Raw genomic sequence first — 20,494 nt, 5'->3', positions numbered from 1 at the left:
AATATGATATATCAAGAACTATGTAATGTTTTGAACAACCAACAATAAAAAAAATGCAAAAAAAAAAAAAAAGAACTATGTAATGTTTTGAACAACCAACAAAAAAAAAAAAAAAAAAAAAAGAAATAGCCCTTTGGTCCTTTAAATCTCTCTCCATCCCTTCACCATCTTACTCGGTCTCCAAAATATACACAGAATTCTTTTTTCCAAGATCAGCAAGACCACTTGAAACTTCTGTTACCAAGACCAGTCTCTCCCAAGATCACTTCTGAAATGTCTCCATTCTGGTCACACTTATTCATTATATGTTCAAATGAATGTTGGAAGTGCTGGGTTAAAGAAATATTAGAAAATTACTTTGCAGAAGGACTTATCAGAGCCTTATATGACTCATGTATCTGTGACTTTCCAAAGCAGGTGCAGAAGGCAGCATTTTGTCAACTCAAGGCACTGCAGAACCATGGTCTTCAAAGAATGTGCCCACCAAACAATTCGCAAATCCTGTTTTGGTGTGGCTCTGGGAAAATGACATTGGTTTTCACTAATTGTGGTAGCCTTCAATGTACTTGTGGAAGTCACACAAGGATTTAGTCTGTCACACCTGATCCTAAGCAAGTAACATGCCCTTCCCCCATCCCTGGCTCAGTTTTCCCATTATGTGCCATTAACAAGGTGACTCTGAGGGCCTTTTGAGGTCCCCTTTAGCTTTGACACTATAGGAAACATTGGTTTGAGATTGAGTGGGTCTGGACTTGTCATAAAGTAATGCTATAAGGGACAGGTAAACTTCTCTAGAGGCAGACCTGGGTTAGAATCCCAGCTCTGTCATGCATTGCCCATCAGACCTGGAAATTCCTTCTCTTCTCTGACCTTCAGATGCTTCGTCTGTAATGTAAAAGAGCTTGCATGACAGGTGAAGCACAAGGGAAATAATTAAATCATCTCCTAAACTGCCTCATCTGGTGAAGCTATTCTCGTATGCATCCTTGCTTGGGCCACCCTCAACTTCCTGCACAGCCTCAAATGTACCAAGTCTGCCCCTGCCTCAGACCCTTTGCTTGGGTTGCTTGTCTGCTGGAATCCACATTTAGGCTACATTCCCATGGTGCATTGTTAGAGTGTGTAAACAAGTAAGGATGGCGCCTGGCATTTTGCCAGAGGGAGTGGTTTATGAAGTAACACCAGCGAGCCATTAAGTGTGGAGATTTCTTATTGGTTGGCTGCTGTATCTAGTTTATGTTAATTAAGATAAGCTGTGTGGAATGTATAAATACCTCTGTTGTCCTACAATAAATGGCTCCCACTCCTGCTGTATCAATCTACACAAGTTGCTCGTCACCCCCCGGTTATTTTGCTGCAGCTGGACTGGGGCAGTGCATGGTAGGGGCTCAACAAACAATGCATAAACTACTGTGAGTTGAAGGCCCTTGATGTCTTCCTCTCCCTGCCACCATCCTGTTCTGCCCACAGACTGTCAAGGCCTGGAAATCTTCCCTTGTCCTGCCTTGAGGCTCTAGCAAACAGTTCCCCTCACACATCTGCCTGCAAGTCCCCATTAAAGCAGTTTCCAGCAGCTCCTGGGCAAGGAGGATGTCAGCTGGGAGCCTACAGGTCTACGCCCTGGCCATCCACCCAGGCCCTGGTGCCACAACCAGAACCGCCAAATGAGCAGGTTCTATTGAGGGGCAAAGGGTGAATAAGAAAAATAAAAACTCGGGGCTAGGGTTGTTGCTCAGTGGTAGAGCACTTGTGTGAGGCACTGTGTTCAATTCTAAGCACCACATAAAAATAATAAATAAACAAAGGCATTTTTTAAAAAAAGATATAATACATTAAAAACAGAAAAGAAAAATAAAGACTCATGCACACAGATGCTTTTGAAGATAAAACCGGAGTTGGGTGGAGCTCTGCTCTCTTATGGAGAAGCAGGTCTAAACAGGTACATCAGCAATTTTTATTTATATATGTCTCATCATCAGGTTAAAGACTATGCAAACATTATTCTTTGTACTCAGAAAGTTACAGGACTAGCAACATTTGTGCAGTTTTCTGCAGTTTCAATGTACAGTTGCAATGTGCAATGTTAGGAGCTTTCTGTAGGTCTGAAGAAAGTCCATTGTTTAAAGTTACTGGTTATCAAATTGATAACTCCTGAAGACTGCCATATAGCCCACGTGGGCATATGAGAAGTAGCAAATATCAAAAGGTGTATAGGTTTCTGTAAATTAATTCTAGTAAATTGTGCAATCTTGATAGCAGTTTCAACTTTTGATAAGGCAGCTTTTGCTTTTGCTGTGAGCTGTCAAGGAGAGGCTGGAGAGAGATCTCCACATAATGTATCAAACAAAGGGCTCACATCTGCAGTAGATTACTAACTGTAAGCTAGGTCTTAGCCAGTTAATATCTCCCATTAACTTTTTAAAGGCATTGAGAGTATGTAAACATCGGTTCTAATCTGTAAAATTTGTGGTCAAGTTGTACTTCCATCAATCAAACTGCCTAAATATGGAAAAAGTTACTATGCATAGACCCATATTGGCAAGAGAAATAAGCATAGATTTGAAAAAGTATGTCTGAATCACGATGGGTCAAAAGTATATCATTCATATAATGAATAATATGGGCTTTGGGATGCTATTTATGCATGGAATTCAAGTGACAGAACTTCAAACCAGAGATGGCAAAGCAATAAGGATCATGGAACATCATGGGGGTCAGCTCCATTACTTTTCAAATGGGGAAACAGAGTTACAGATCAGGGGAAGAGCTTGCTTGAGGCCACCTGGCAATGTGGTGAGCTCAGTGAACACTGGAGGCTTTGTAGGAGGGGTCATGATATGGAAGAGGATTTGGTGAGCACTTACTATGTGCCAGGCATGCTCCTTTTACTGCTTACCCTGCTCATAGTGCTATGAGATGAGTCTGAGAAATGCCCCCATTTTTCAGAGGGGGAGACTGAGTCCCAGACTTGGGTAGGTGGTTCAGTCTGCAGGAGAGCCTGCTGTGTCCAGCTCAGAGCTGTCATCCTGCCCACTTGGCCAGGGCAAGGAGGAAACCTTTGGCAACCCAATAGGAGACTCCTCTTCCCCTGTGCTAATATGTGGGGCCCCTAATATATAAGCCATGATCACCAGGGTTCCCACCTTCCAGCAATGGCAACCTAAAAGGGTTCTCTTCCCAACATGCAGCTCCAGGTGGCCTTTCCTAACAGGAGGATGCCAGTGGTCCACAGCACTCTTTCAGGGGTTGTACCAATGGGGATTCCCATCTCTAGGCTGCTTCCACACCTCACCCGACCCCATCCATTCCAGACACATATGAACCCAGGGGTTGTGTACCCATGGAAACTTAAGGGTGATTCATTGACCTATGTTTCTAGCCTAAAAGCAGAATGAAGGTATGTTTGGGAAGAGCTTTATCAGACAGGGAAAGGACCTCAGGATAGACAGTTTTTGACACAAAACAGAGGAAATAAAATAAAATTTCCTCCTCATTAGTTTGTCTGGGGGAAGTACATTCTAGAATGCATAGTGTGTGGGTCCCCTGGTTCTAGGATGTGCTTGGATGTGTTCATAGAGAAGCCCAAGAGACTCCCTCTGGATCTCCTTATCCAGAGCCTTGAGGATCTGCCTCTCCTCTTCTCTGTAGAGGGGTGTGCACAGGGCAGGCCCAGCAGGAGTCCTGAAAACCTGCCTACACAGGAAATGTCTGTAGAGAGCAAGGGATTGGAGGGGACCACTGCCAGTCACAGGAAGAAATGGCTTTTGGAGGGAAAAACAAAGCTTATGGTATTCAGAGAATCAGCTCACCTACCTTCCTTCCTCTACCCATCACTCAATTCATCCCTCAGTTCAGACACACACCACTCTCCATACCCTCATCCACCAATCCATCATATACACAACCACTGTCCCCTCACCTGTCCTCCTATCTATCCCTAGATCCACCCTTTTACCCCATCCACTCATCTACCCAGCCATATACCCACTGCTTCACTCACTCATGCACCGATCCATCCGTTCATCTGTCCATCTGTCCATCCAGCTATTCATCCATCTCTCCATTCATCCATTCATCAGTCTGTCTATCCATCTGTCAATCTATCCATCCATTCATTAGCCCATACATCCATCAATCATCAATCCATCCATTCATCCATCAGTCCATCTGCCCATCCATCCATCCATCCATCCATCCATCCATCCATTTATCCATCCATTCATCCATCCAATTATTTTTTTATCCATGCATCCATCCATCAGTCCATCTGTCCATCTGCCTATCCATCTATCCATTTGCCCACTCAGCCATCCTCCTTCTCTCCCCCCTTTCATCCACCCACCATGCCATACTCCAATCATCTTCCCAGGACTCCCCAGGGGTTTGCAGGATGACCACAAGCCTGGATTTTCCATTTTAAAGATTAAGGAGCCTCCATTGCAGGAGAAATGACAGATAACTCAGCTTCTGATGTCAGAGTAGCCAGGTTCAGTCAGGATCTCCCATTGGCTGGTTAGCCTCCGGTGGTGACAAATGCCTCTGAGCCTGTCATGCTCTCTGGAAGGGTGATTCCTCTCAGTATCTGTTGTCAGGAGGAAATGACAAGCTAGTATACAGTGCTCATCACTGCTTCTGGCCTGAGGAATCATTTGCTGAGGACCCACTGTGTGCCAAGTGTGCTTTGCATGTGCTCCCCTAGATGTGATGGGAGTAGGAGGAGATTGATTTCCTGAGAGGTCAAGTGAAGAGACAGAGCCCAGGTCCCCAAGAGAGTGGTGGGACTCCAAATTCCACTTTTCTCCCACTCTGCCACTTTGATTCTGTTTTCTACCCTCTACAAGCACACAGTGTGGCCCCAGGACACTCCAAACCTTAGTCTCCCCATATGTACTAAGAAAGAGTGGGCTGCATGGTTTCTGGGGCTGAAGGCAGAAGAAGAGAGGAGACCAGAAGCCAGGGGTTGCCATGGCCCTCTGTGACTCCTGATCATTTACTCATTCAACAAATACCATGTGCCCTGACTTTCCACTATGTTTCTGTCCAAAGCTCAGCATCATGAACACAGAGGAGATGGAGAGGGACAAAGGCTTCCATTATCTGGGGAAGAAACTCAATAGCCAAGTCCACAGTTGATTAGCAACTTATTTTCAGAGATGGGGTGGTGGAGAAACTTCTATGAGAACTCCTCAGCAGGTGGGAATGGCATGCCTGGACAGGGGACAGTGTCAGGAGGATGTGCTGCTTAATCTCACAACTAACTCAACCATGAGATGAGTCTCCCTGCCAGGGCCTGCATGGAACAGAGTGCCAGGCAGAGAGAACAGCAAGTTCCAAGGCCCAGTGATGGAATCAGACTGCTGGGGACATGGAACTGGGGTCAGGGACCTTGCCAGCCTCTGCTTCACATGGCTTCTGTCATATCACATTGAATCTAATAATTATTACAATGACATCTTTTCTGCTATCTGGAGAGCTGGAGCCTGCCAACTCTTATCATTCTTTTTCATTTTAAGCATCTGCATTTCAAAACTATGGGTACCAGGTATATTTCTCTGGCCTCTGGGTACCAGGTATATTTCTCCAAATACCAATAAATAAATACAGTAAATCCGTGTGTTTCAGGGATTTTTATGGGCCATTCTGCCAGGGAAATAGGCTGTTTTCCTTGGAAGCCCAAGCTGACAGAGCTGGTGAGGTAATTAGCTGCTGAGTTATGGAGGCCACTTGAAGCCTAATTACCAAGAGATCAGAGGTGCTTGCCTCATTAGGGCCCAGATTTACAAGACACTGCAAAGGCTCATTGGATTGGTATCTCCTTTGGAGTGCTGATGGGAGGGAGGTTGCTGGGTCTCTGAGGTAATGGCCAGGGGGTCAGCGAATATGGTGTATGCTGGAGGTGGGGGAGGCTGGACAGAGCAGCACTGCCTCCTCCAGGAGCATCTCATTTCTTCTTTCCCTCTCACTCTTTTTTGGTACTGGGGATTGAACCCAGGGGTGCTTAGCCACATCCCCACCTCCCAGTCCTCTTTATTTTTTATTTAGAGACAGGGTTTCAATAAGTTGCTTAGGACCTCTCTAAATTGCTGAGGCTGGCCTTGAACTTGTGATCTGCTTGCCTCAGCCTCCCGAGCAGTTGGGATTACAGGCATGCACCACCATGCCTGGTGGATCATTTCTTATTTCTTTGGTGGATCCTGCAGCATTTGACATAAAGGTTCAGGAGATGAGGCTCTCTTCATAAACAGGGTGCTTGGCAAACAGTTGGTACACAATATGTTGAAAGGACTCAAGACTTCAATGTTATAAGCTAATCACTCACGTTCTAGGCTGTACAGTATAGACTGTGCATGTGGGTGTGTGTGGGTATGTGTATGTGTGCTTGTGTGTATGTGTGTGTGCATGCATGCTCTTGCATGCACCCAAACTGAAAATCTCCCATGCACAGAGAGGCGAGATGCTCAGGGAAGCCAAGTCCCATGCAAGCCACCACACCTGTGGCCAGGACAGCTGTGGCAGCCTGGAACAGTGAGTGGAATATACAGGTGCTCAATAAATAATTTTGGGGGATGACACATGAATGTGCTTTTAAATCCACAGTGCAGGAGATGGTACACATACATGTAGGACTAAATAGATGTTCAACTAAACGTGGGGACAAGGAACCACACCATGTGCTCTGATGGGAAAAAGCTTACTAGGCAGGTGGAGTCAATGTGCCACAGCAGGGTTGAGTTGCCCACAAGGGTCCCAGTGGGTAGGGGATCTGCGTGGGGCATGTTCTAAGAGGTCTTGGCTCTTGGGATTCTGGAGGGAGCATGAATAGGAGTCTGACAGCTGGTTCACATGGGGAAGGGTCCAGCAGAAAGAAACATCCCATCATTTAGGCAAAATTAACGGTGCTCACTGTAGCTAGAAGGGTGAAGGGTCCAGGGCTGGGGCAGAGACTTTATCCCAAGACTACTGATCCTTGAATGTCAGACAAGGAATTAAGATTTACCCCAGAGGGCCCTGGGGAGACCCAAGACTTCCATATACCAGAGAAGGACACAGTTATATGGGAATTCTAGAACAATCTCTTCCCGACTCTTGGAGCAGGATCATCTGACAGGCCAGGAAGGAGATAGCAAGGGCAGATCCCAGCCTTCTCTATCACTAGCTCCGCACCATGATCTGTAACAGGGCCAACTGGGCATGCACTGCAACCTCTGAAACCATGAGGCCAAATAAACCTCCTGTCTTTATAAGTTAATTGTCTTGGGTATTATTATAGTGAAAGAAAGCCAAGGACACATAAAAATATCTAATTTTAGAAAATGATCATAAGTCTGTGGACCAGGTGTTATGGGCTGACCAGTGCTCAGGCTGGTCCAAGGACTTGACACCTTGATTCAGTTCTAATTTCCCCATGGTGGCCTATAAGGAAAATTAGGACCCCTTTTCAGATGAGGAAAATGAATCTCAGAAAAGGAGGTGATTTGTCCAAAGCACAGGGCTGATGGACTGGAGGAACTAGGACCCACCTCCAGGCTGACCTCCATGCTATAGAGAGGTTCAGTGTTCAGGGGAAATCATAATTTCTTAGAAAGTATAGAAATGGTACTGGGAGAGGGCAGAGGAGGGGAGCCACAAAATGAGACCAATGAGGACCCTTCATTTCCATCAATGTAACTGGAGGGTATTTTGCTATTTTAAGTCTATCCTGTGCCTGTTTTTCTTTGGCACTTGACATCATATTTGCTATGGAATTTTGTACCTTTTTTTCCTTTTCAATTACTATTATGAAAGAATTATGCTTTCATGTAGTCCCCCTGCCCAAACATTGGAATGACTGTGTAATAGTCTCTTTTAGATGTCACAATGCTTTTTTATTTTTCACTTGGGTGGACATTTAGGTCACCACACATTTGGTGGTTCATATTTAATGCTATAGGGAGCATCATCTCTGTGCGTCCCTCACCTTCCATGTTCAAGATGCTGCTCTGCAGCTGGAGGAGGGGGCCAGAGGCTGCCTTTTAGAAAGATCTTGGTGCTTGTTGCTACATTTTCAATGACACACTGCCTCCCATTATGTTGGGGTGGTGGGGGGCTTCTCACCATCTTCTGGCTTTCACTGAAAAATAACTTTAATGATAAAATAATTCTTTAAAAATAGGGGGAAAGTTGCACTTTCTTGCTTTAATCTCTTTCTTTCAGATTCCCATGAAGTCGAGGTTTCTCCAACACACTTGTTAACCAGATACATTTCCACTTTGCAAAGAGCCTGTTGATACGAGGACTAGTCTTAAATTGAAAATAGAATCTGAAAAATATTCAGAAGCAAGAAATTAATATGGAATCTAAAAACCAGGCAATGGACTCTGAACACATGAGGTTAATCCTGCCCTGTTGTTTAGACACAAAAGGTCTGGATGCTCTTAGGTGGGTTCAGGGTTTACGACTCAAAGTGGGTAGGGGTCCTGACACAGATGGCCCTGGAGTTGGGACTGAGAGGTCAAGATCATCACAGGATGTGACCCACCCACAATCCAGGATCCAGACCCCTCTCCATTCTAGGTTTGATGCTCCCAGTGCTCGGGTCAGACTGGGGCTTGCTCTTGGGCTGGTTGCCGGTTGAGGCAGCCTCTGGTGGAAGCACCCTGGCCACACGAAAGCTTTCTAGGATGCCATAGGAGCCTCCCCACCAGCACCTTTACCACTGAAACCGAGTCCATCCAATGTCATGGACACATACACTGTATGTTGCCTATAGTTCCCCCCTTTCCTGGGCTAATGCACTTACTTCTCCAGCCTGGTCCCCTTCCCTCCTGCCTCTATCACCTTGCTCCAGAAACACACTGGCACACTTTGCACATGCTCTTCCTTATTCTTGGGATGCTTTTCCTGCATGGGCACAGCAGAACATCTCTGTGTCCAGGAAGCTGGACCTGATTGCACCTCAGATTCTCCCTCCAAAGACCCTATTTCTTCACTTCATGTAACTGAGCTGCCTCTGAAATGTGCTTGGCTCTTCTGCCTGCCATTGATTCTCCACGTGGACTGCTTGGGGAGCACCTCAACCTGGGAAGCTGTGAAACAGACAGCTGTCTGGGCCCTGCCCCAGACTAAATAAATCATCACCTCTGATGGGTGGGAGGGCATGGGTAGGCTTGGAAAGCTCCCCAAGGGGAGCCAATGGGAAGTGTGGCTTGATACTGTGGAGTTAGGCCAAGATGACAGTATGGACTTCACAGTCACCCAGGGAGGGTACACACAGGGTAGAAACCATGACCCCCCTCACAGCCCAGCACCTTGCCTGGCACATCAGAGGTGCTAAGTCCAGGGAACGAGTTCACAATACCAACCCCAACTTGACCACTCAGCCACGGGACATTCTGCCTCTGAGGACAATCCAGAAGTTCCCAGTGATTGGAATCAGTGATGGATGGGTTGGAACATTGCCCCAATCTTCCAGAAAAGAAAACAGAGAGTGAGGTAGGGTGTTTTCAGGGAGATTTTCCCCTTTAGGAGGTGGGAGAGACTCAGGGCCTCATCCAGGGGTGAAATTGGGGGAATCATATGGAAATTTTTGGAGAACAATTCCCTTCCCCAATAGATGGGTTGTGGGGTAAGGCTGAAAACTGTGGCCTTCAGTTCACAAAGAATTTGAGTTTTGGGTGGGAAGGAACCTTCTCATGGTGGATAGCCCAGTCCCATTTCCTGCCTTGTCCTCCCAGGTTGCTCAGAACAAAGGTCACCACTGAAGTGGCCTGCAGCCCTTTGCCCACCTGCTTGCTTATCTTCTGCCTCCATGTCTGCACTGTGAGCCACTTGACGGCAGGACCTGTCTGTCTGGTTCATCATAGGATCTACCACGCGGCCAGCGCAATGGTTTCATTAATGAGGTTCTTGGCATAAAAGTTAGCTAGCGAGATCGAAATAAACACACAGACTCAGTTACCTTTTTCTATGACCAGGTCCGAGACGGCTCCCCTCTCTGGTTCCCTCCTCTAACCGCCCGGCAGGGCAGCAAGGATTACTCAGGGCTAGCAGGAGAGAGAGAGAGAGAGCACACCAGGGAGTAGCCTTTTATTGGGGAGCAAGAAATTCAGGGGATAATTCCATCCAATGAAGGTTGAAGGGGGGCCGCACTCCAAGGTCAGGGTCAGTGATTGGGCCTCCGGGGTCAGTGGTCAGTTACACCCCCACACGGACAGGTTCTCTCATCAGGAGAGGGCCGGGAAAGCTCCGACACAGCCAGAGCGCCTCAGACCCTAACCGGGAGTCACCCAGTCACGTGTGAGAATGGCTTCCGACATATTCCCCCTTTCTTTTCGCAAAAATGAGGCCGCGGTTCACTCTCTGGAGTTTCTGCATTCTTGTTCTGAAGACTCGCCATCCTACAATTACAACGCAATAAAGAATTAGCAGCAAAGAGAATAATCCAATAATGTACCAGGCCGAGTGTTTGAGAATATTTCCAGGGTTGAATCCATTTAACTCCTTCAATATTTGGTTAGCCAAAGAAGAAGGATCTGAAAAATCAGCTCTATTATTTTGAATGTCTTGGATATGGTGATGAAGTTCCAGAATATCCAAGCTATTATTACTATTTTGCCAAATACCTAACAAATGGTTTTTAACCTTCTCCCAATCCCAGAGAGAAGCATTGTACTTGGCAGCTGTAACACACACATACTTATAATTAGCATGGCATTTAAGCCTTTCTTTAAATTTAAAGGCTGAAAGTTCATTACCTATGTCAATAACAGTTGCCTCTAAGGCGTTTAATTTAGTTTCAATCTTTTCATCAATATTTACTTGATTACGCAGAGCCTTGGAAGTATTTTGAGCTAAATTATTAAGAAATTTTGCATGCTGAATATTCTGAGACAATGTCAGAGATGCAGAGACAGTTGATGCAATAAAAGAGACTAGCGCCAAAACACCAACAATTATAACTCCAATAGCACGTTTAGGTCTTGCCAGCTGGGCATGAATTTGCTGTAAGACTTGTAAACCAGCATCAGCATACCATGGCTCTGAAATATTAGCAGGTAATAAAACGAAAGAGGGCTGATGAAGTATCAGCACTCCTTTTCCTCCATTATACCTAGTAATACAATTGGTTAGGTTACATTTTTTACAAGTAACAATATATCTGTCATCTATCCATTTAACTTTTACATTTCCAATAATTAAAACATAAGGAGATTGGACACAAGCTCGTAAGCCATAGCAAGATCCCTCTTTACAGTTCTTGCCAATAAATCTTGGTAAGGGTTTGTCTGTAAAATGTAAGAATTCTGAGGCAGCAATTAAATACCAAATATCTTTTTGAACACCACCTTTACTATAAGTCAAAATGTTACTAACAAATCCTGCAGGTGTCATAGCAGAATTTCTACGTAATTGTCTCTTATCAATTTTTGGAGACCAGTCTAAAATATACCCACTATCTTTAGACACCTTATGTTGTACAGGAAAGGGATTTATACAATCCATCCATTTAGGAAAGGTGCCAATCTCAATTGTAGAACTATTTGGAGAGTGGTGTATCTGTGGAGATTTTGTAGAAATGACTGGCTTATTATGGGAAAGTCCCATCTTAATTACTGATCTAGTATTAGGTTATAAATCTCCATAAATAGAATTATTTGTCAGTATAGGTCTACCAATCGCTGTCTTTTCTTCAAATGATACTTTTAGACAGCCAGCATGTTTATCGTGGGACCAACACAAGGGTAATTGGGCACTATAGCCAGAATAATTAAATCTAGTCACATGATTGGGAGTAATATGAGTATCTGTAAATCCTCCCATCATGAATGAGTCATTAGTAAATACTGGAATAGATTTTCCAGTCCACACAGCTGGGTGTACCAGGGGTGGATCTGGGAAATATGTCCAGTAAGTGTCTACTTGATCCCCCTTTACCTGACAGCCCAGTAGGGCAATTACTGTTGTTACCATCATCACCGGGGTCCTGTTTTTTCCTAGGTCTCGAAGTATTCGGGAAGCCTGGGTTGTTAGCTTCTTCACGTCTTTCCATGAAATCAGCTTTTTGGCTGGGTCAATCTGGTCTTTTTTTATCCTTTTCCGATATCTCCTCCTTCTGGATGGGGGCTCCTCTGGGTCGATCCTCAGTCACTTGAATCTGGGTTCTATCTCTTCCATGTCTGATAGTACGTTCAGGCACCCAAATAGGACGAGAAGAATTTTCTGGGAAAATACAAGCATGCCCTCTGCCCCATATAATCACCGGGTCTGGGCCCTTCCACTGACCGGTTTGTAAATCTTTCCACAAAACTCTGCCTAAAGGGCCTGTTACTGAGGGAGACATTTGTCTCTCAGCAGCAGTGTGACCTTCTGCGTCACAGTTTAAAAAATTTAAAACAAACAAGGCATGATTAAGGCTATTTTGGGGAGTCATAAGCTTATCCCCCCTTTTTAATTTTTGTAATTGAAGTTTAATAGATAAATGAGCTCGTTCTACAATGGCTTGACCTTGGGGGTTATAAGGAATTCCTGTTTTATGATTAATTTTAAACTCTTGACAAAATTGTTGAAAAGAAGAGCTCACATAAGCTGGAGCATTATCTGTTTTAATCTGTATAGGGCATCCTAAAACAGAAAAAGCTGCTAGGCAATGAGAAATTACATTTTGAGAATTTTTCTTAGTACGTGCTGTGGCAAAAATAAATCTAGAATAAGTGTCCACTATGACATGCACATAACACTGCTTACCAAATTGAGGAATATGAGTTACGTCCATTTGCCAGATTTTATTTGGTTTTAATCCACGGGGATTTACCCCTGATGGCAGAGATGGAGTGTGAATAACACATTTAGGGCATTGGCTTACAATCTGACGAGCTTGTTCTCTAGTAATATTAAATTTTTTACGTAAGCTAGAAGCATTTTGATGATGCAAGGAATGGGAAGCTAGTGCACAGTCATATGAAGACATCTGTTGACAAAAAGCTACGAGTTTGTCAATTTTGTTATTACCTGAAGCTAAAGGTCCTGGAAGATTAGTATGAGCTCGTATATGTCCTATGAAACATGGATATTTCCGCATTAGCACTGCCTTTTGTAAATTATGAAATAATTTAAATAACTCTTGTGATGAAGTATACCCAATAACTGAAGTTTCAATATTTTTAGTAACTCCGACTGCATATAAGCTGTCAGAATAAATGTTAATAGGCTCATTTGCAAAGTAAGTTAAGGCACAAATCAGAGCTTGAAGCTCTGCTCTTTGGGCAGAAGTATAAGAAGTTTGTATTACCTCTGTGTGAACACGACTATAAAATCCTGCTTTACCTGAACTTGATCCATCAGTGAACACTGATAAGGCTTCATCTATAGGATGGGCACGTACAATCTTTGGAAAAATAAGTGACGTTAATGATGCAAATTGTATAATCTTATCACGAGGATAGTGACTGTCTATCTGGCCAGGAAAATCAGCAAAAGCTATTTGCCATGGGCTAGAAGTTTGAAAAAGCCAATTAATCTGTTGAACAGAAAATGGAATAATTATGATATCAGGTTCAGATCCAATTAATTGTAAAATCCTAGTTCTACCCTTAATTACTAATTGAGCTATAGAATCATGAAAAGGAATTAATGTTTTTTGAGGGGAGTGGGATAAATAAATCCACTCAATAACTCCTAATTTTTGCCATATGGCTCCTGTTGGTGTATGTTCAGTTGGAAATATTAATAAATACACCATTTCCTTAGGATCAACTCTAGTAAGCTGTGCATTTTTAATTGCATTTTCAACTTTCCTTAAAGCTGTTTTAGCCTCTAAAGTTAGCTGACGTGGAGAGGTTGGAGAGGGATTTCCTTGTAATATCTGAAATAAAGGACTTAACTCAGAAGTAGTTAGTTTTAAGGATGGCCTCAGCCAATTAATATCTCCTAATAGCTTTTGAAAATCATTAAGGGTATGTAGCTCCTTAATTCTTATCTGAAGATTTTGAGGACGGATTGTACGTCCTTGAATTATCTGACCTAGACATTGAAAAGGAGACACTTTTTGAATTTTTTGAGGAGCTATGCATAAACCCATTGCTGAAAGCGAAGTCTCTAACTGAGTAAAAATTTCTGAAAGTACCTCTGGATTAGCATGAGCCAATAATATATCATCCATAAAATGGATAATATATGCATCAGGGAAGCTATTTCTTATGGGATCTATCGCCTGGTCTACGTATTTTTGGCACAGAGTAGGACTATTACGCATTCCCTGTGGGAGTACTTTCCAGCAATATCTTTTAACAGGTTCCTTAAAATTAATTGTTGGGACAGTGAAAGCAAATCTCTCACAATCTCCAGGATGTAACCTTATAGAGAAAAAACAGTCTTTTAAATCTATTACCATCAAGCTATAATCTAAAGGAATGGCTGTGGGAGAGGGAAGTCCTGGCTGTAAGGATCCCATAGGCTGAATTGCATGATTTATTGCCCTTAAATCCTGCAGCAATCTCCAATTTCCTGACTTTTTCTTAATAACAAAAATAGGTGTGTTCCAAGGACTAAGCGTTGGTTCTATATGACCAGCCTGAAGTTGTTCCTCTACTAACCTATGAATTATTTTAAGCTTTTCCCCTGAGATGGGCCACTGAGAAATCCATATAGGCTCCTCTGTGAGCCAAGTGATTTTTTCAGCTGTCTTAGGGATCGGGGAAGTACTCAGGGCCCCTAATAAAAATTTTGGCTTGGAATATTTACTAATCTTTGTCGTGGAGACTGGTTTGTAAACAGATACTCTTCCTGAAGGGTCTCCCTATCATCTCCAGGAAAATATCTCTAACTTCCTCAACTGATCTCATAGAGTTAGGAGTAACTAATAATAATCCCATTTTGGTTAAAATATCTCTCCCCCATAGATTAGCTGGTAAAGTCTCTAACACATAAGGCTTGAATACTCCACTGTTCCCATCGGAATCTTTCCAATGGAGATAGTTGGCACTTTGAGCGGGCTGTGAAATCTGCCCTATGCCCTCTAGGTTAGCTGGCGCTACGTGTAAAGGCCAGTTTCTTGGCCAGAACCTACTAGATAGAACAGAGATATCAGCCCCTGTGTCAATTATTCCGAGGAATTTTTTATTATTAATTTTAAGTTCTAATAAAGGACGCTCTTGTCATACTAACTGTGACCAGTATACTCTGTCCGGCGGCTTAGAAGCTGAACCTACCGGCAGGTGTCTCCCTGCATCACAGGGCAATAAAATTAATTGGGCAAATGTATCTCTTGGAGTGAGCCTTAGGGCATAATTGGATCTTACAGTAACCTTTAATTGTCCTTTAAAATCTGAATCTATCACACCAGGTACTACCTCAATGGCTCCCTTTAAATTATTACGTCCCAAAATTAAACCTATAGTATTATCAGGAAGCGGCCCGAAAATCCCAGTAGGGATTTGTTCTGGTCCTGATTCAGGACTCAATTCAATTGTCCTTGAAGGCCCTAAGAAAACTGTCTGCGATCTACGTTCTGGTAAAAATCCCTCCGGAAAAAATCGCGGGCTGTCCTGGTCGGCGCCAGTGACGTCACACTGTGCGACCTCTCCTCGAATTCCCCGTATTGTTGCTCGGCCCGGGGAGGGGCCGACCGGAAGTTTTTTGTCCTCCTGCTAGGAGGAAATGATGGCGAGAAGGCGGGCTGATCCGCGCCATCTGGATCCGCCATGTGGGATCGAGTCCTGCAATATCTATTATCGCCAGTAGATGGAGTCCTGAACTTGCGCATGCGACACTCCCGCGCAAAATGATTGTTTTTCCCACAAACGTAACATTTTCCGCGGGGTTTTCGCCCTAAATCCTGTGGCTTTAAGGTTTCTTTTAGGGCTGCGGCTAAAGCTACAGTCTGTAAATGTGTAGAGTCCACATCAGAACACAAGCGAATGAACTCAGAAACTGTGCCTTTCTTACGGTGCGGTCGGAGAATATCTTGACAGTACTTATTTGCGTTTTCAAATGCTAGTTGTCTGACTATGAATTCACTGGCTCCTGGATCTCCGATCGACCTGTTTGCAGCCTGGTACAATCGGGCTACAAAATCTGAATAATGTTCACTGGCACCTTGCCTGATTTTGGTAAGAACTAAATTGGATTGGTCCTTAGAGACTATTTGTCTCCAGGCACGCTTTGCACAATCAGTTATTTGATTGTATATTACAAAGTCATAATTTAACTGCCTTTCTAAGTCAGCAAATTCACCTGTCCCTAAAAACATTTCGACTGGTGTTTCTATATTACGTTTCCTATTCAGTTCTGCCTGTTCAGTACAAAAATCAGTCCAATAAGTTCTCCAGAGCAAGAAATCTCCCCCGCTCAGACAGGATCTGGCTACAGAAATCCAGTCGCTAGGAGGAAGGGGCTGGGAGCAAATATTATCTATCAGACTCTGTACGAAAGGCGAATTTGGACCGTACGTCTCACATGCACCTTTTAGTTCCTTAATGGTTTTAAAAGGAATTACAGCATGAACTCTAACTCTCTGATCTTGCTCATTAACTTGCTCAAAAACGGGAAAAAGTTGAAAGCCACTAGTATCCTCCCCCAATTCCTGAGCCTTCTTAATACCTCGCTGGAATGGGGTAAGAAAAGTCATCGTTAATCCAGCGTACCTGTTAAACTTTGTTCTTTTAGCGGGTATGGGCCGAATTTGAGTAGCCTGGGCAGGCGGTGTTAAACGCAGCCTGTCGAAATTTCTCTGTAAATCCCGAATTTCAACATCTGATTCTTCTCCCTCTGACTCTGAGACAAGGTCGGATTCTGCGCTATCACCATTTTGAATTTGGGCTTCTAAGTCACGTGGCTGAGAGGAACTCTGAGCCCCTCTAGGAATCTCTTCCGGATTTTCCTCTCCAGGAAGATTGTCTACCTCCCTTGGAGGGCTCTCTAGGACCTCGGAGGTATCTCCTTTCTGATGTTGCTCTCCATAATCTCCCTGCCGAGTAACCTGATTTTGCAAGTTTAAATTTACATTTTTAACTTTGGGCCTGGCCCCTAGCGCCTTCGTTTTTAAGCGGCTTAAAGGAAAAGGAATTAACGTAGCCTCAGGCGGATTTTCCATTTGAATAGACTTGATGGCCCGTTGAATGCCTTTTAGCAGGTCTTCAGGGGGCCACGAATTCTGGCCCATATATTCAAAAAGACAAACTTCCAAGGCCGTCCAGGTTCTCTGAATATTATCTATGCCTCCAGGTAATTCATTTGAAAGACAGACCTTTTGCAACTTTCTTCCTAATTTCTCCCAAGTAAGTAAATTTGGAGATTCTTGTTCACAAAACCAAGGACAATATTTACCTACAATCTCTAAGAATTGTAATAACTGAGCTTTCTTTATCTGTTTTCCTTTCTGATTAATTATACTGTCTAAAATAGTCAGATACATTTCCTTATCCGCAGAAGTTGAATTTCCCATTTTAGTTAATTTAACGTCTCTTTCCTTCAATATCTCAAGGTACTTTTGTGACCCAAATTGTCACCACTTCCTTTTGTGACCCAAATTGTCACTATTTCCTTTATCTTTACTTTTTTCTTTATCTTTATAGTGCGCTCCCACTCAATCTAGCTAATCTAGAATGCCCCCCTCGTGGGCGCCAATTCTACCACGCAGCCAGCGCAATGGTTTCATTAATGAGGTTCTTGGCATAAAAGTTAGCTAGCGAGATCGAAATAAACACACAGACTCAGTTACCTTTTTCTATGACCAGGTCCGAGACGGCTCCCCTCTCTGGTTCCCTCCTCTAACCGCCCAGCAGGGCAGCAAGGATTACTCAGGGCTAGCAGGAGAGAGAGAGAGAGAGCACGCCAGGGAGTAGCCTTTTATTGGGGAGCAAGAAATTCAGGGGATAATTCCATCCAATGAAGGTTGAAGGGGGGCCGCACTCCAAGGTCAGGGTCAGTGATTGGGCCTCCGGGGTCAGTGGTCAGTTACACCCCCACACGGACAGGTTCTCTCATCAGGAGAGGGCCGGGAAAGCTCCGACACAGCCAGAGCGCCTCAGACCCTAACCGGGAGTCACCCAGTCACGTGTGAGAATGGCTTCCGACAATAGGATGCTTAGAGTTGATTTCAGTGCCTGGTATACATCATAGAAGTTCAACAAATGGGTACAGTTCTCTCTGTATCTCTTAGCAAATTGGTCCCACCCTCCACCCCTCACAATAACAAAAATACAAGACTGAGCATGTTCCCTAAATAAAATGTAATAGCATTCGCATATAACCACACAATTCTCCCATAGACTTGAAATCATCTCTAGAGGACTTAAAACACCTTATACAATCTAAAAGCTATGCAAACAGTTGTTTTGCTGTGTTGTTCAGGGAACAAGGGCAAGAAAAGAAGAAGTGTGTATGTGTTCAGTACAGACACAGACAGCAGGCCTGATCACCTGGCACCCAGAGGAAAGGTCAGACCATGCATGGATGCTCCCATAGAGTGTGCTGGAGACTGAGGTCTGTGAGCTGGTGGGAGCCCAGACAGGTGGGCAGGTGCATCCTCATGACACTGAATTGATGTGCATTCAGGTTTTGCTATTTGGACACTTATGGAAAATTTTTTTTAAAAAAATTTGATCTGAGGTTAGCTGACTCTGCAGTTGTAGAAATCTGGGATCCACACGGCCACTTGTCCATGAATTTTAACACTCACTACTGAAGTGTCTGCCATGGTGCTTAACACACACAATCCCAATTTAAGCTCCACAAAGAACCTGGAAGAGACATGAGTCATAGAGTCATCAACTCTACCCACTCTAGTGACAGCATCAGTATGTTTCAGAGGACTGAAGGAAGTTGTGCAAGGACCCAGGACTGGTGAGTGGCAGGTTATGATTAGAACCCAGGTTAGTCTGGCTCCAAATCACTAGGGCTCACCCCTCCCTCTTCATGTGGCCATATGGGCATTGAGTCCCAAATGCACTAGCATGTTGGATGTGCATTTACTTAGTGCCAAGCACAGGAAAGTGTTTAGCACCTCCTTGAAAGGCCTTGGCCATTGCCCTTAACATCATTGGGTCACTATCCAAGGACCCAGCTTTGCGGATGTGGAGGCTAAATAGACTACATGGACTGAAAGTCAAGACACAGTTACAGGCCAACAATGTGGGAACCCTCAAGAATTTCACAACCTTGGGTGAAGAGAGCACCAAATCTTTGGTCTGGGAAAATGCAGAAGTCACATACCTGGGAAGCTGGGTCTACTCACCTAGGCTGCCTGCAGAGTTATGCTCAAGGGCAGATGCTCAAGGGCAAGGCCATCCTGGCTGTGCCCCTCTCTCCTAAGTTGCCCCCTACCCTTCTCTACCTCCTGCAATCTTCCTGCTATTCCTCCATCTCCACCCAACATCTTAGCAAAAGCAGCTCAAGTGAGCTTAGTGTAACCCTCTGTCTAGTCATATACTGGGGCCAGTCATAGCATCCTGGACTTACTCCGCCATTATTTTCATGTTTCTCTAACAGCCAAATGCAGAAGAATAGTCCCTATTAGTAGAAACAGAGATGGTGAGTCATTTGCTGAAAGTCACACAGCCAGGGGATTCCAATCCTGTTCTCCTCACCACCAGCGTCTGTCACACTAGCTCCTTTTTATAAGCCAGCTGTTGCATAAGCCAGGAACTCTGAAAAAGTAGATGCCCAGGCAATTGCTCTGAGGTGGCAACAGTTGTCCCATCCTTCCTCTTAATGCAAGAGGAACTTGGGTCATCTGAGACTGTCAGCGATGGGGATGGCCAGGCCCACTGAGGAAAAGGGACCCTTCCTGGCTGCAGAAGAAAGACCATCTGTCAGAGGCACCAAGCCAGATGCCCCCTCCTGTAAGGGTTCTGTGTTTGGGATTGGGTTGTCTGATGACTTCATGGCTGTGGCATGCTTGGTGGCTGGGAAAAATTCTGTACAAAAGTACAGGATGCCTAACTGCTGGGAGAGTTTCTGTGCAGACTCTGATGCCTAGCTGCTGTAGCAATGCCCTGCATGCAGAGGCTCTGTGCTAGAGTCTTATCAGCCTCAACCTAGATCTCAGGCACACAGTTCCTGGGAATAAAGAGAAACTCTCTTGTTAGACAACCACAATGTTTCACTAAGCTCCCTGCTTCTTGGCTGCACCTGAAGCTGTCCACATAACAGCAACTTTAAACAATAAACTTTGTTGAGAGCTACACAAAGCCCTAATATTGCACATTGCAACTTAATATGTAACTGAAGAACAACCTGCATGATGTTGCTAACTCTGTAACCTGCCTAATGACACAATGAACAAAAATGTACTCCTGAGGCCAGTGACCTAATGTAACCTATTGACATAAATAAAGCTAATGGCTTGGACAAAGGGCCTTTCTACCATTCTGCCTCTGCACCTTGCTTCTGTCTCCTTTTGTTTTCTTTGCAGCTGGACCCAACATGGGGCACAAGAGAGTTCTCTCCCCACACAACTTCAAAGCCTCTATCCACAGGGAATTTAAAGCAACAGATCCGCCTGAGAAAGGGTCTCTTC

At 44.3% G+C, this 20,494-nt stretch overlaps 2 protein-coding genes across 6 annotated transcripts in view; one reads left to right on the top strand and one right to left on the bottom strand.

The window, feature by feature from the left end:
- The window catches only part of LOC143400788 (MHC class I polypeptide-related sequence B-like), a 55,078-nt gene extending 46,808 nt beyond the window's left edge, over positions 1–8,270 (top strand). Inside the window, exon 6 of the mRNA XM_076857789.1 lies at positions 8,194–8,270. Within this exon, the coding sequence (XP_076713904.1) occupies positions 8,194–8,203 (10 nt within the window). The 3' untranslated portion in view covers positions 8,204–8,270. The remainder of the gene's footprint in view (positions 1–8,193) is intronic.
- Positions 8,271–10,068: 1,798 nt separating this feature from the next.
- On the bottom strand, positions 10,069–17,178 carry LOC143641829 (uncharacterized). 5 transcript variants are annotated; one of them, XR_013155522.1, is made up of 2 exons: positions 11,914–11,955; positions 10,069–10,376 (listed from the first exon to the last, which is right to left on the bottom strand). XR_013155522.1 is itself a non-coding variant. In XM_077109700.1 (2 exons), exons 1-2 carry the CDS (start codon positions 17,135–17,137, stop codon positions 10,262–10,264), a joined length of 633 nt encoding a protein of 210 aa, XP_076965815.1. In that variant the 5' UTR covers positions 17,138–17,178; the 3' UTR covers positions 10,069–10,261. The 5 variants fall into 5 exon arrangements, 2 of the variants coding, with proteins under 2 accessions (XP_076965815.1, XP_076965816.1); XM_077109700.1 differs by lacking the exon at positions 11,914–11,955 and adding an exon at positions 16,620–17,178; XR_013155523.1 differs by lacking the exons at positions 10,069–10,376; positions 11,914–11,955 and adding exons at positions 12,127–12,155; positions 16,620–17,178.
- Positions 17,179–20,494: the final 3,316 nt, after the last annotated feature.

Source organism: Callospermophilus lateralis, chromosome 6 (assembly GCF_048772815.1).
Source record: "Callospermophilus lateralis isolate mCalLat2 chromosome 6, mCalLat2.hap1, whole genome shotgun sequence".
Taxonomy (NCBI): Eukaryota; Metazoa; Chordata; class Mammalia; order Rodentia; family Sciuridae; genus Callospermophilus; species Callospermophilus lateralis.
The sequence above is the reverse complement of the archived record's forward strand: the minus strand, read 5'-3'. Positions and strand labels throughout refer to the sequence as shown.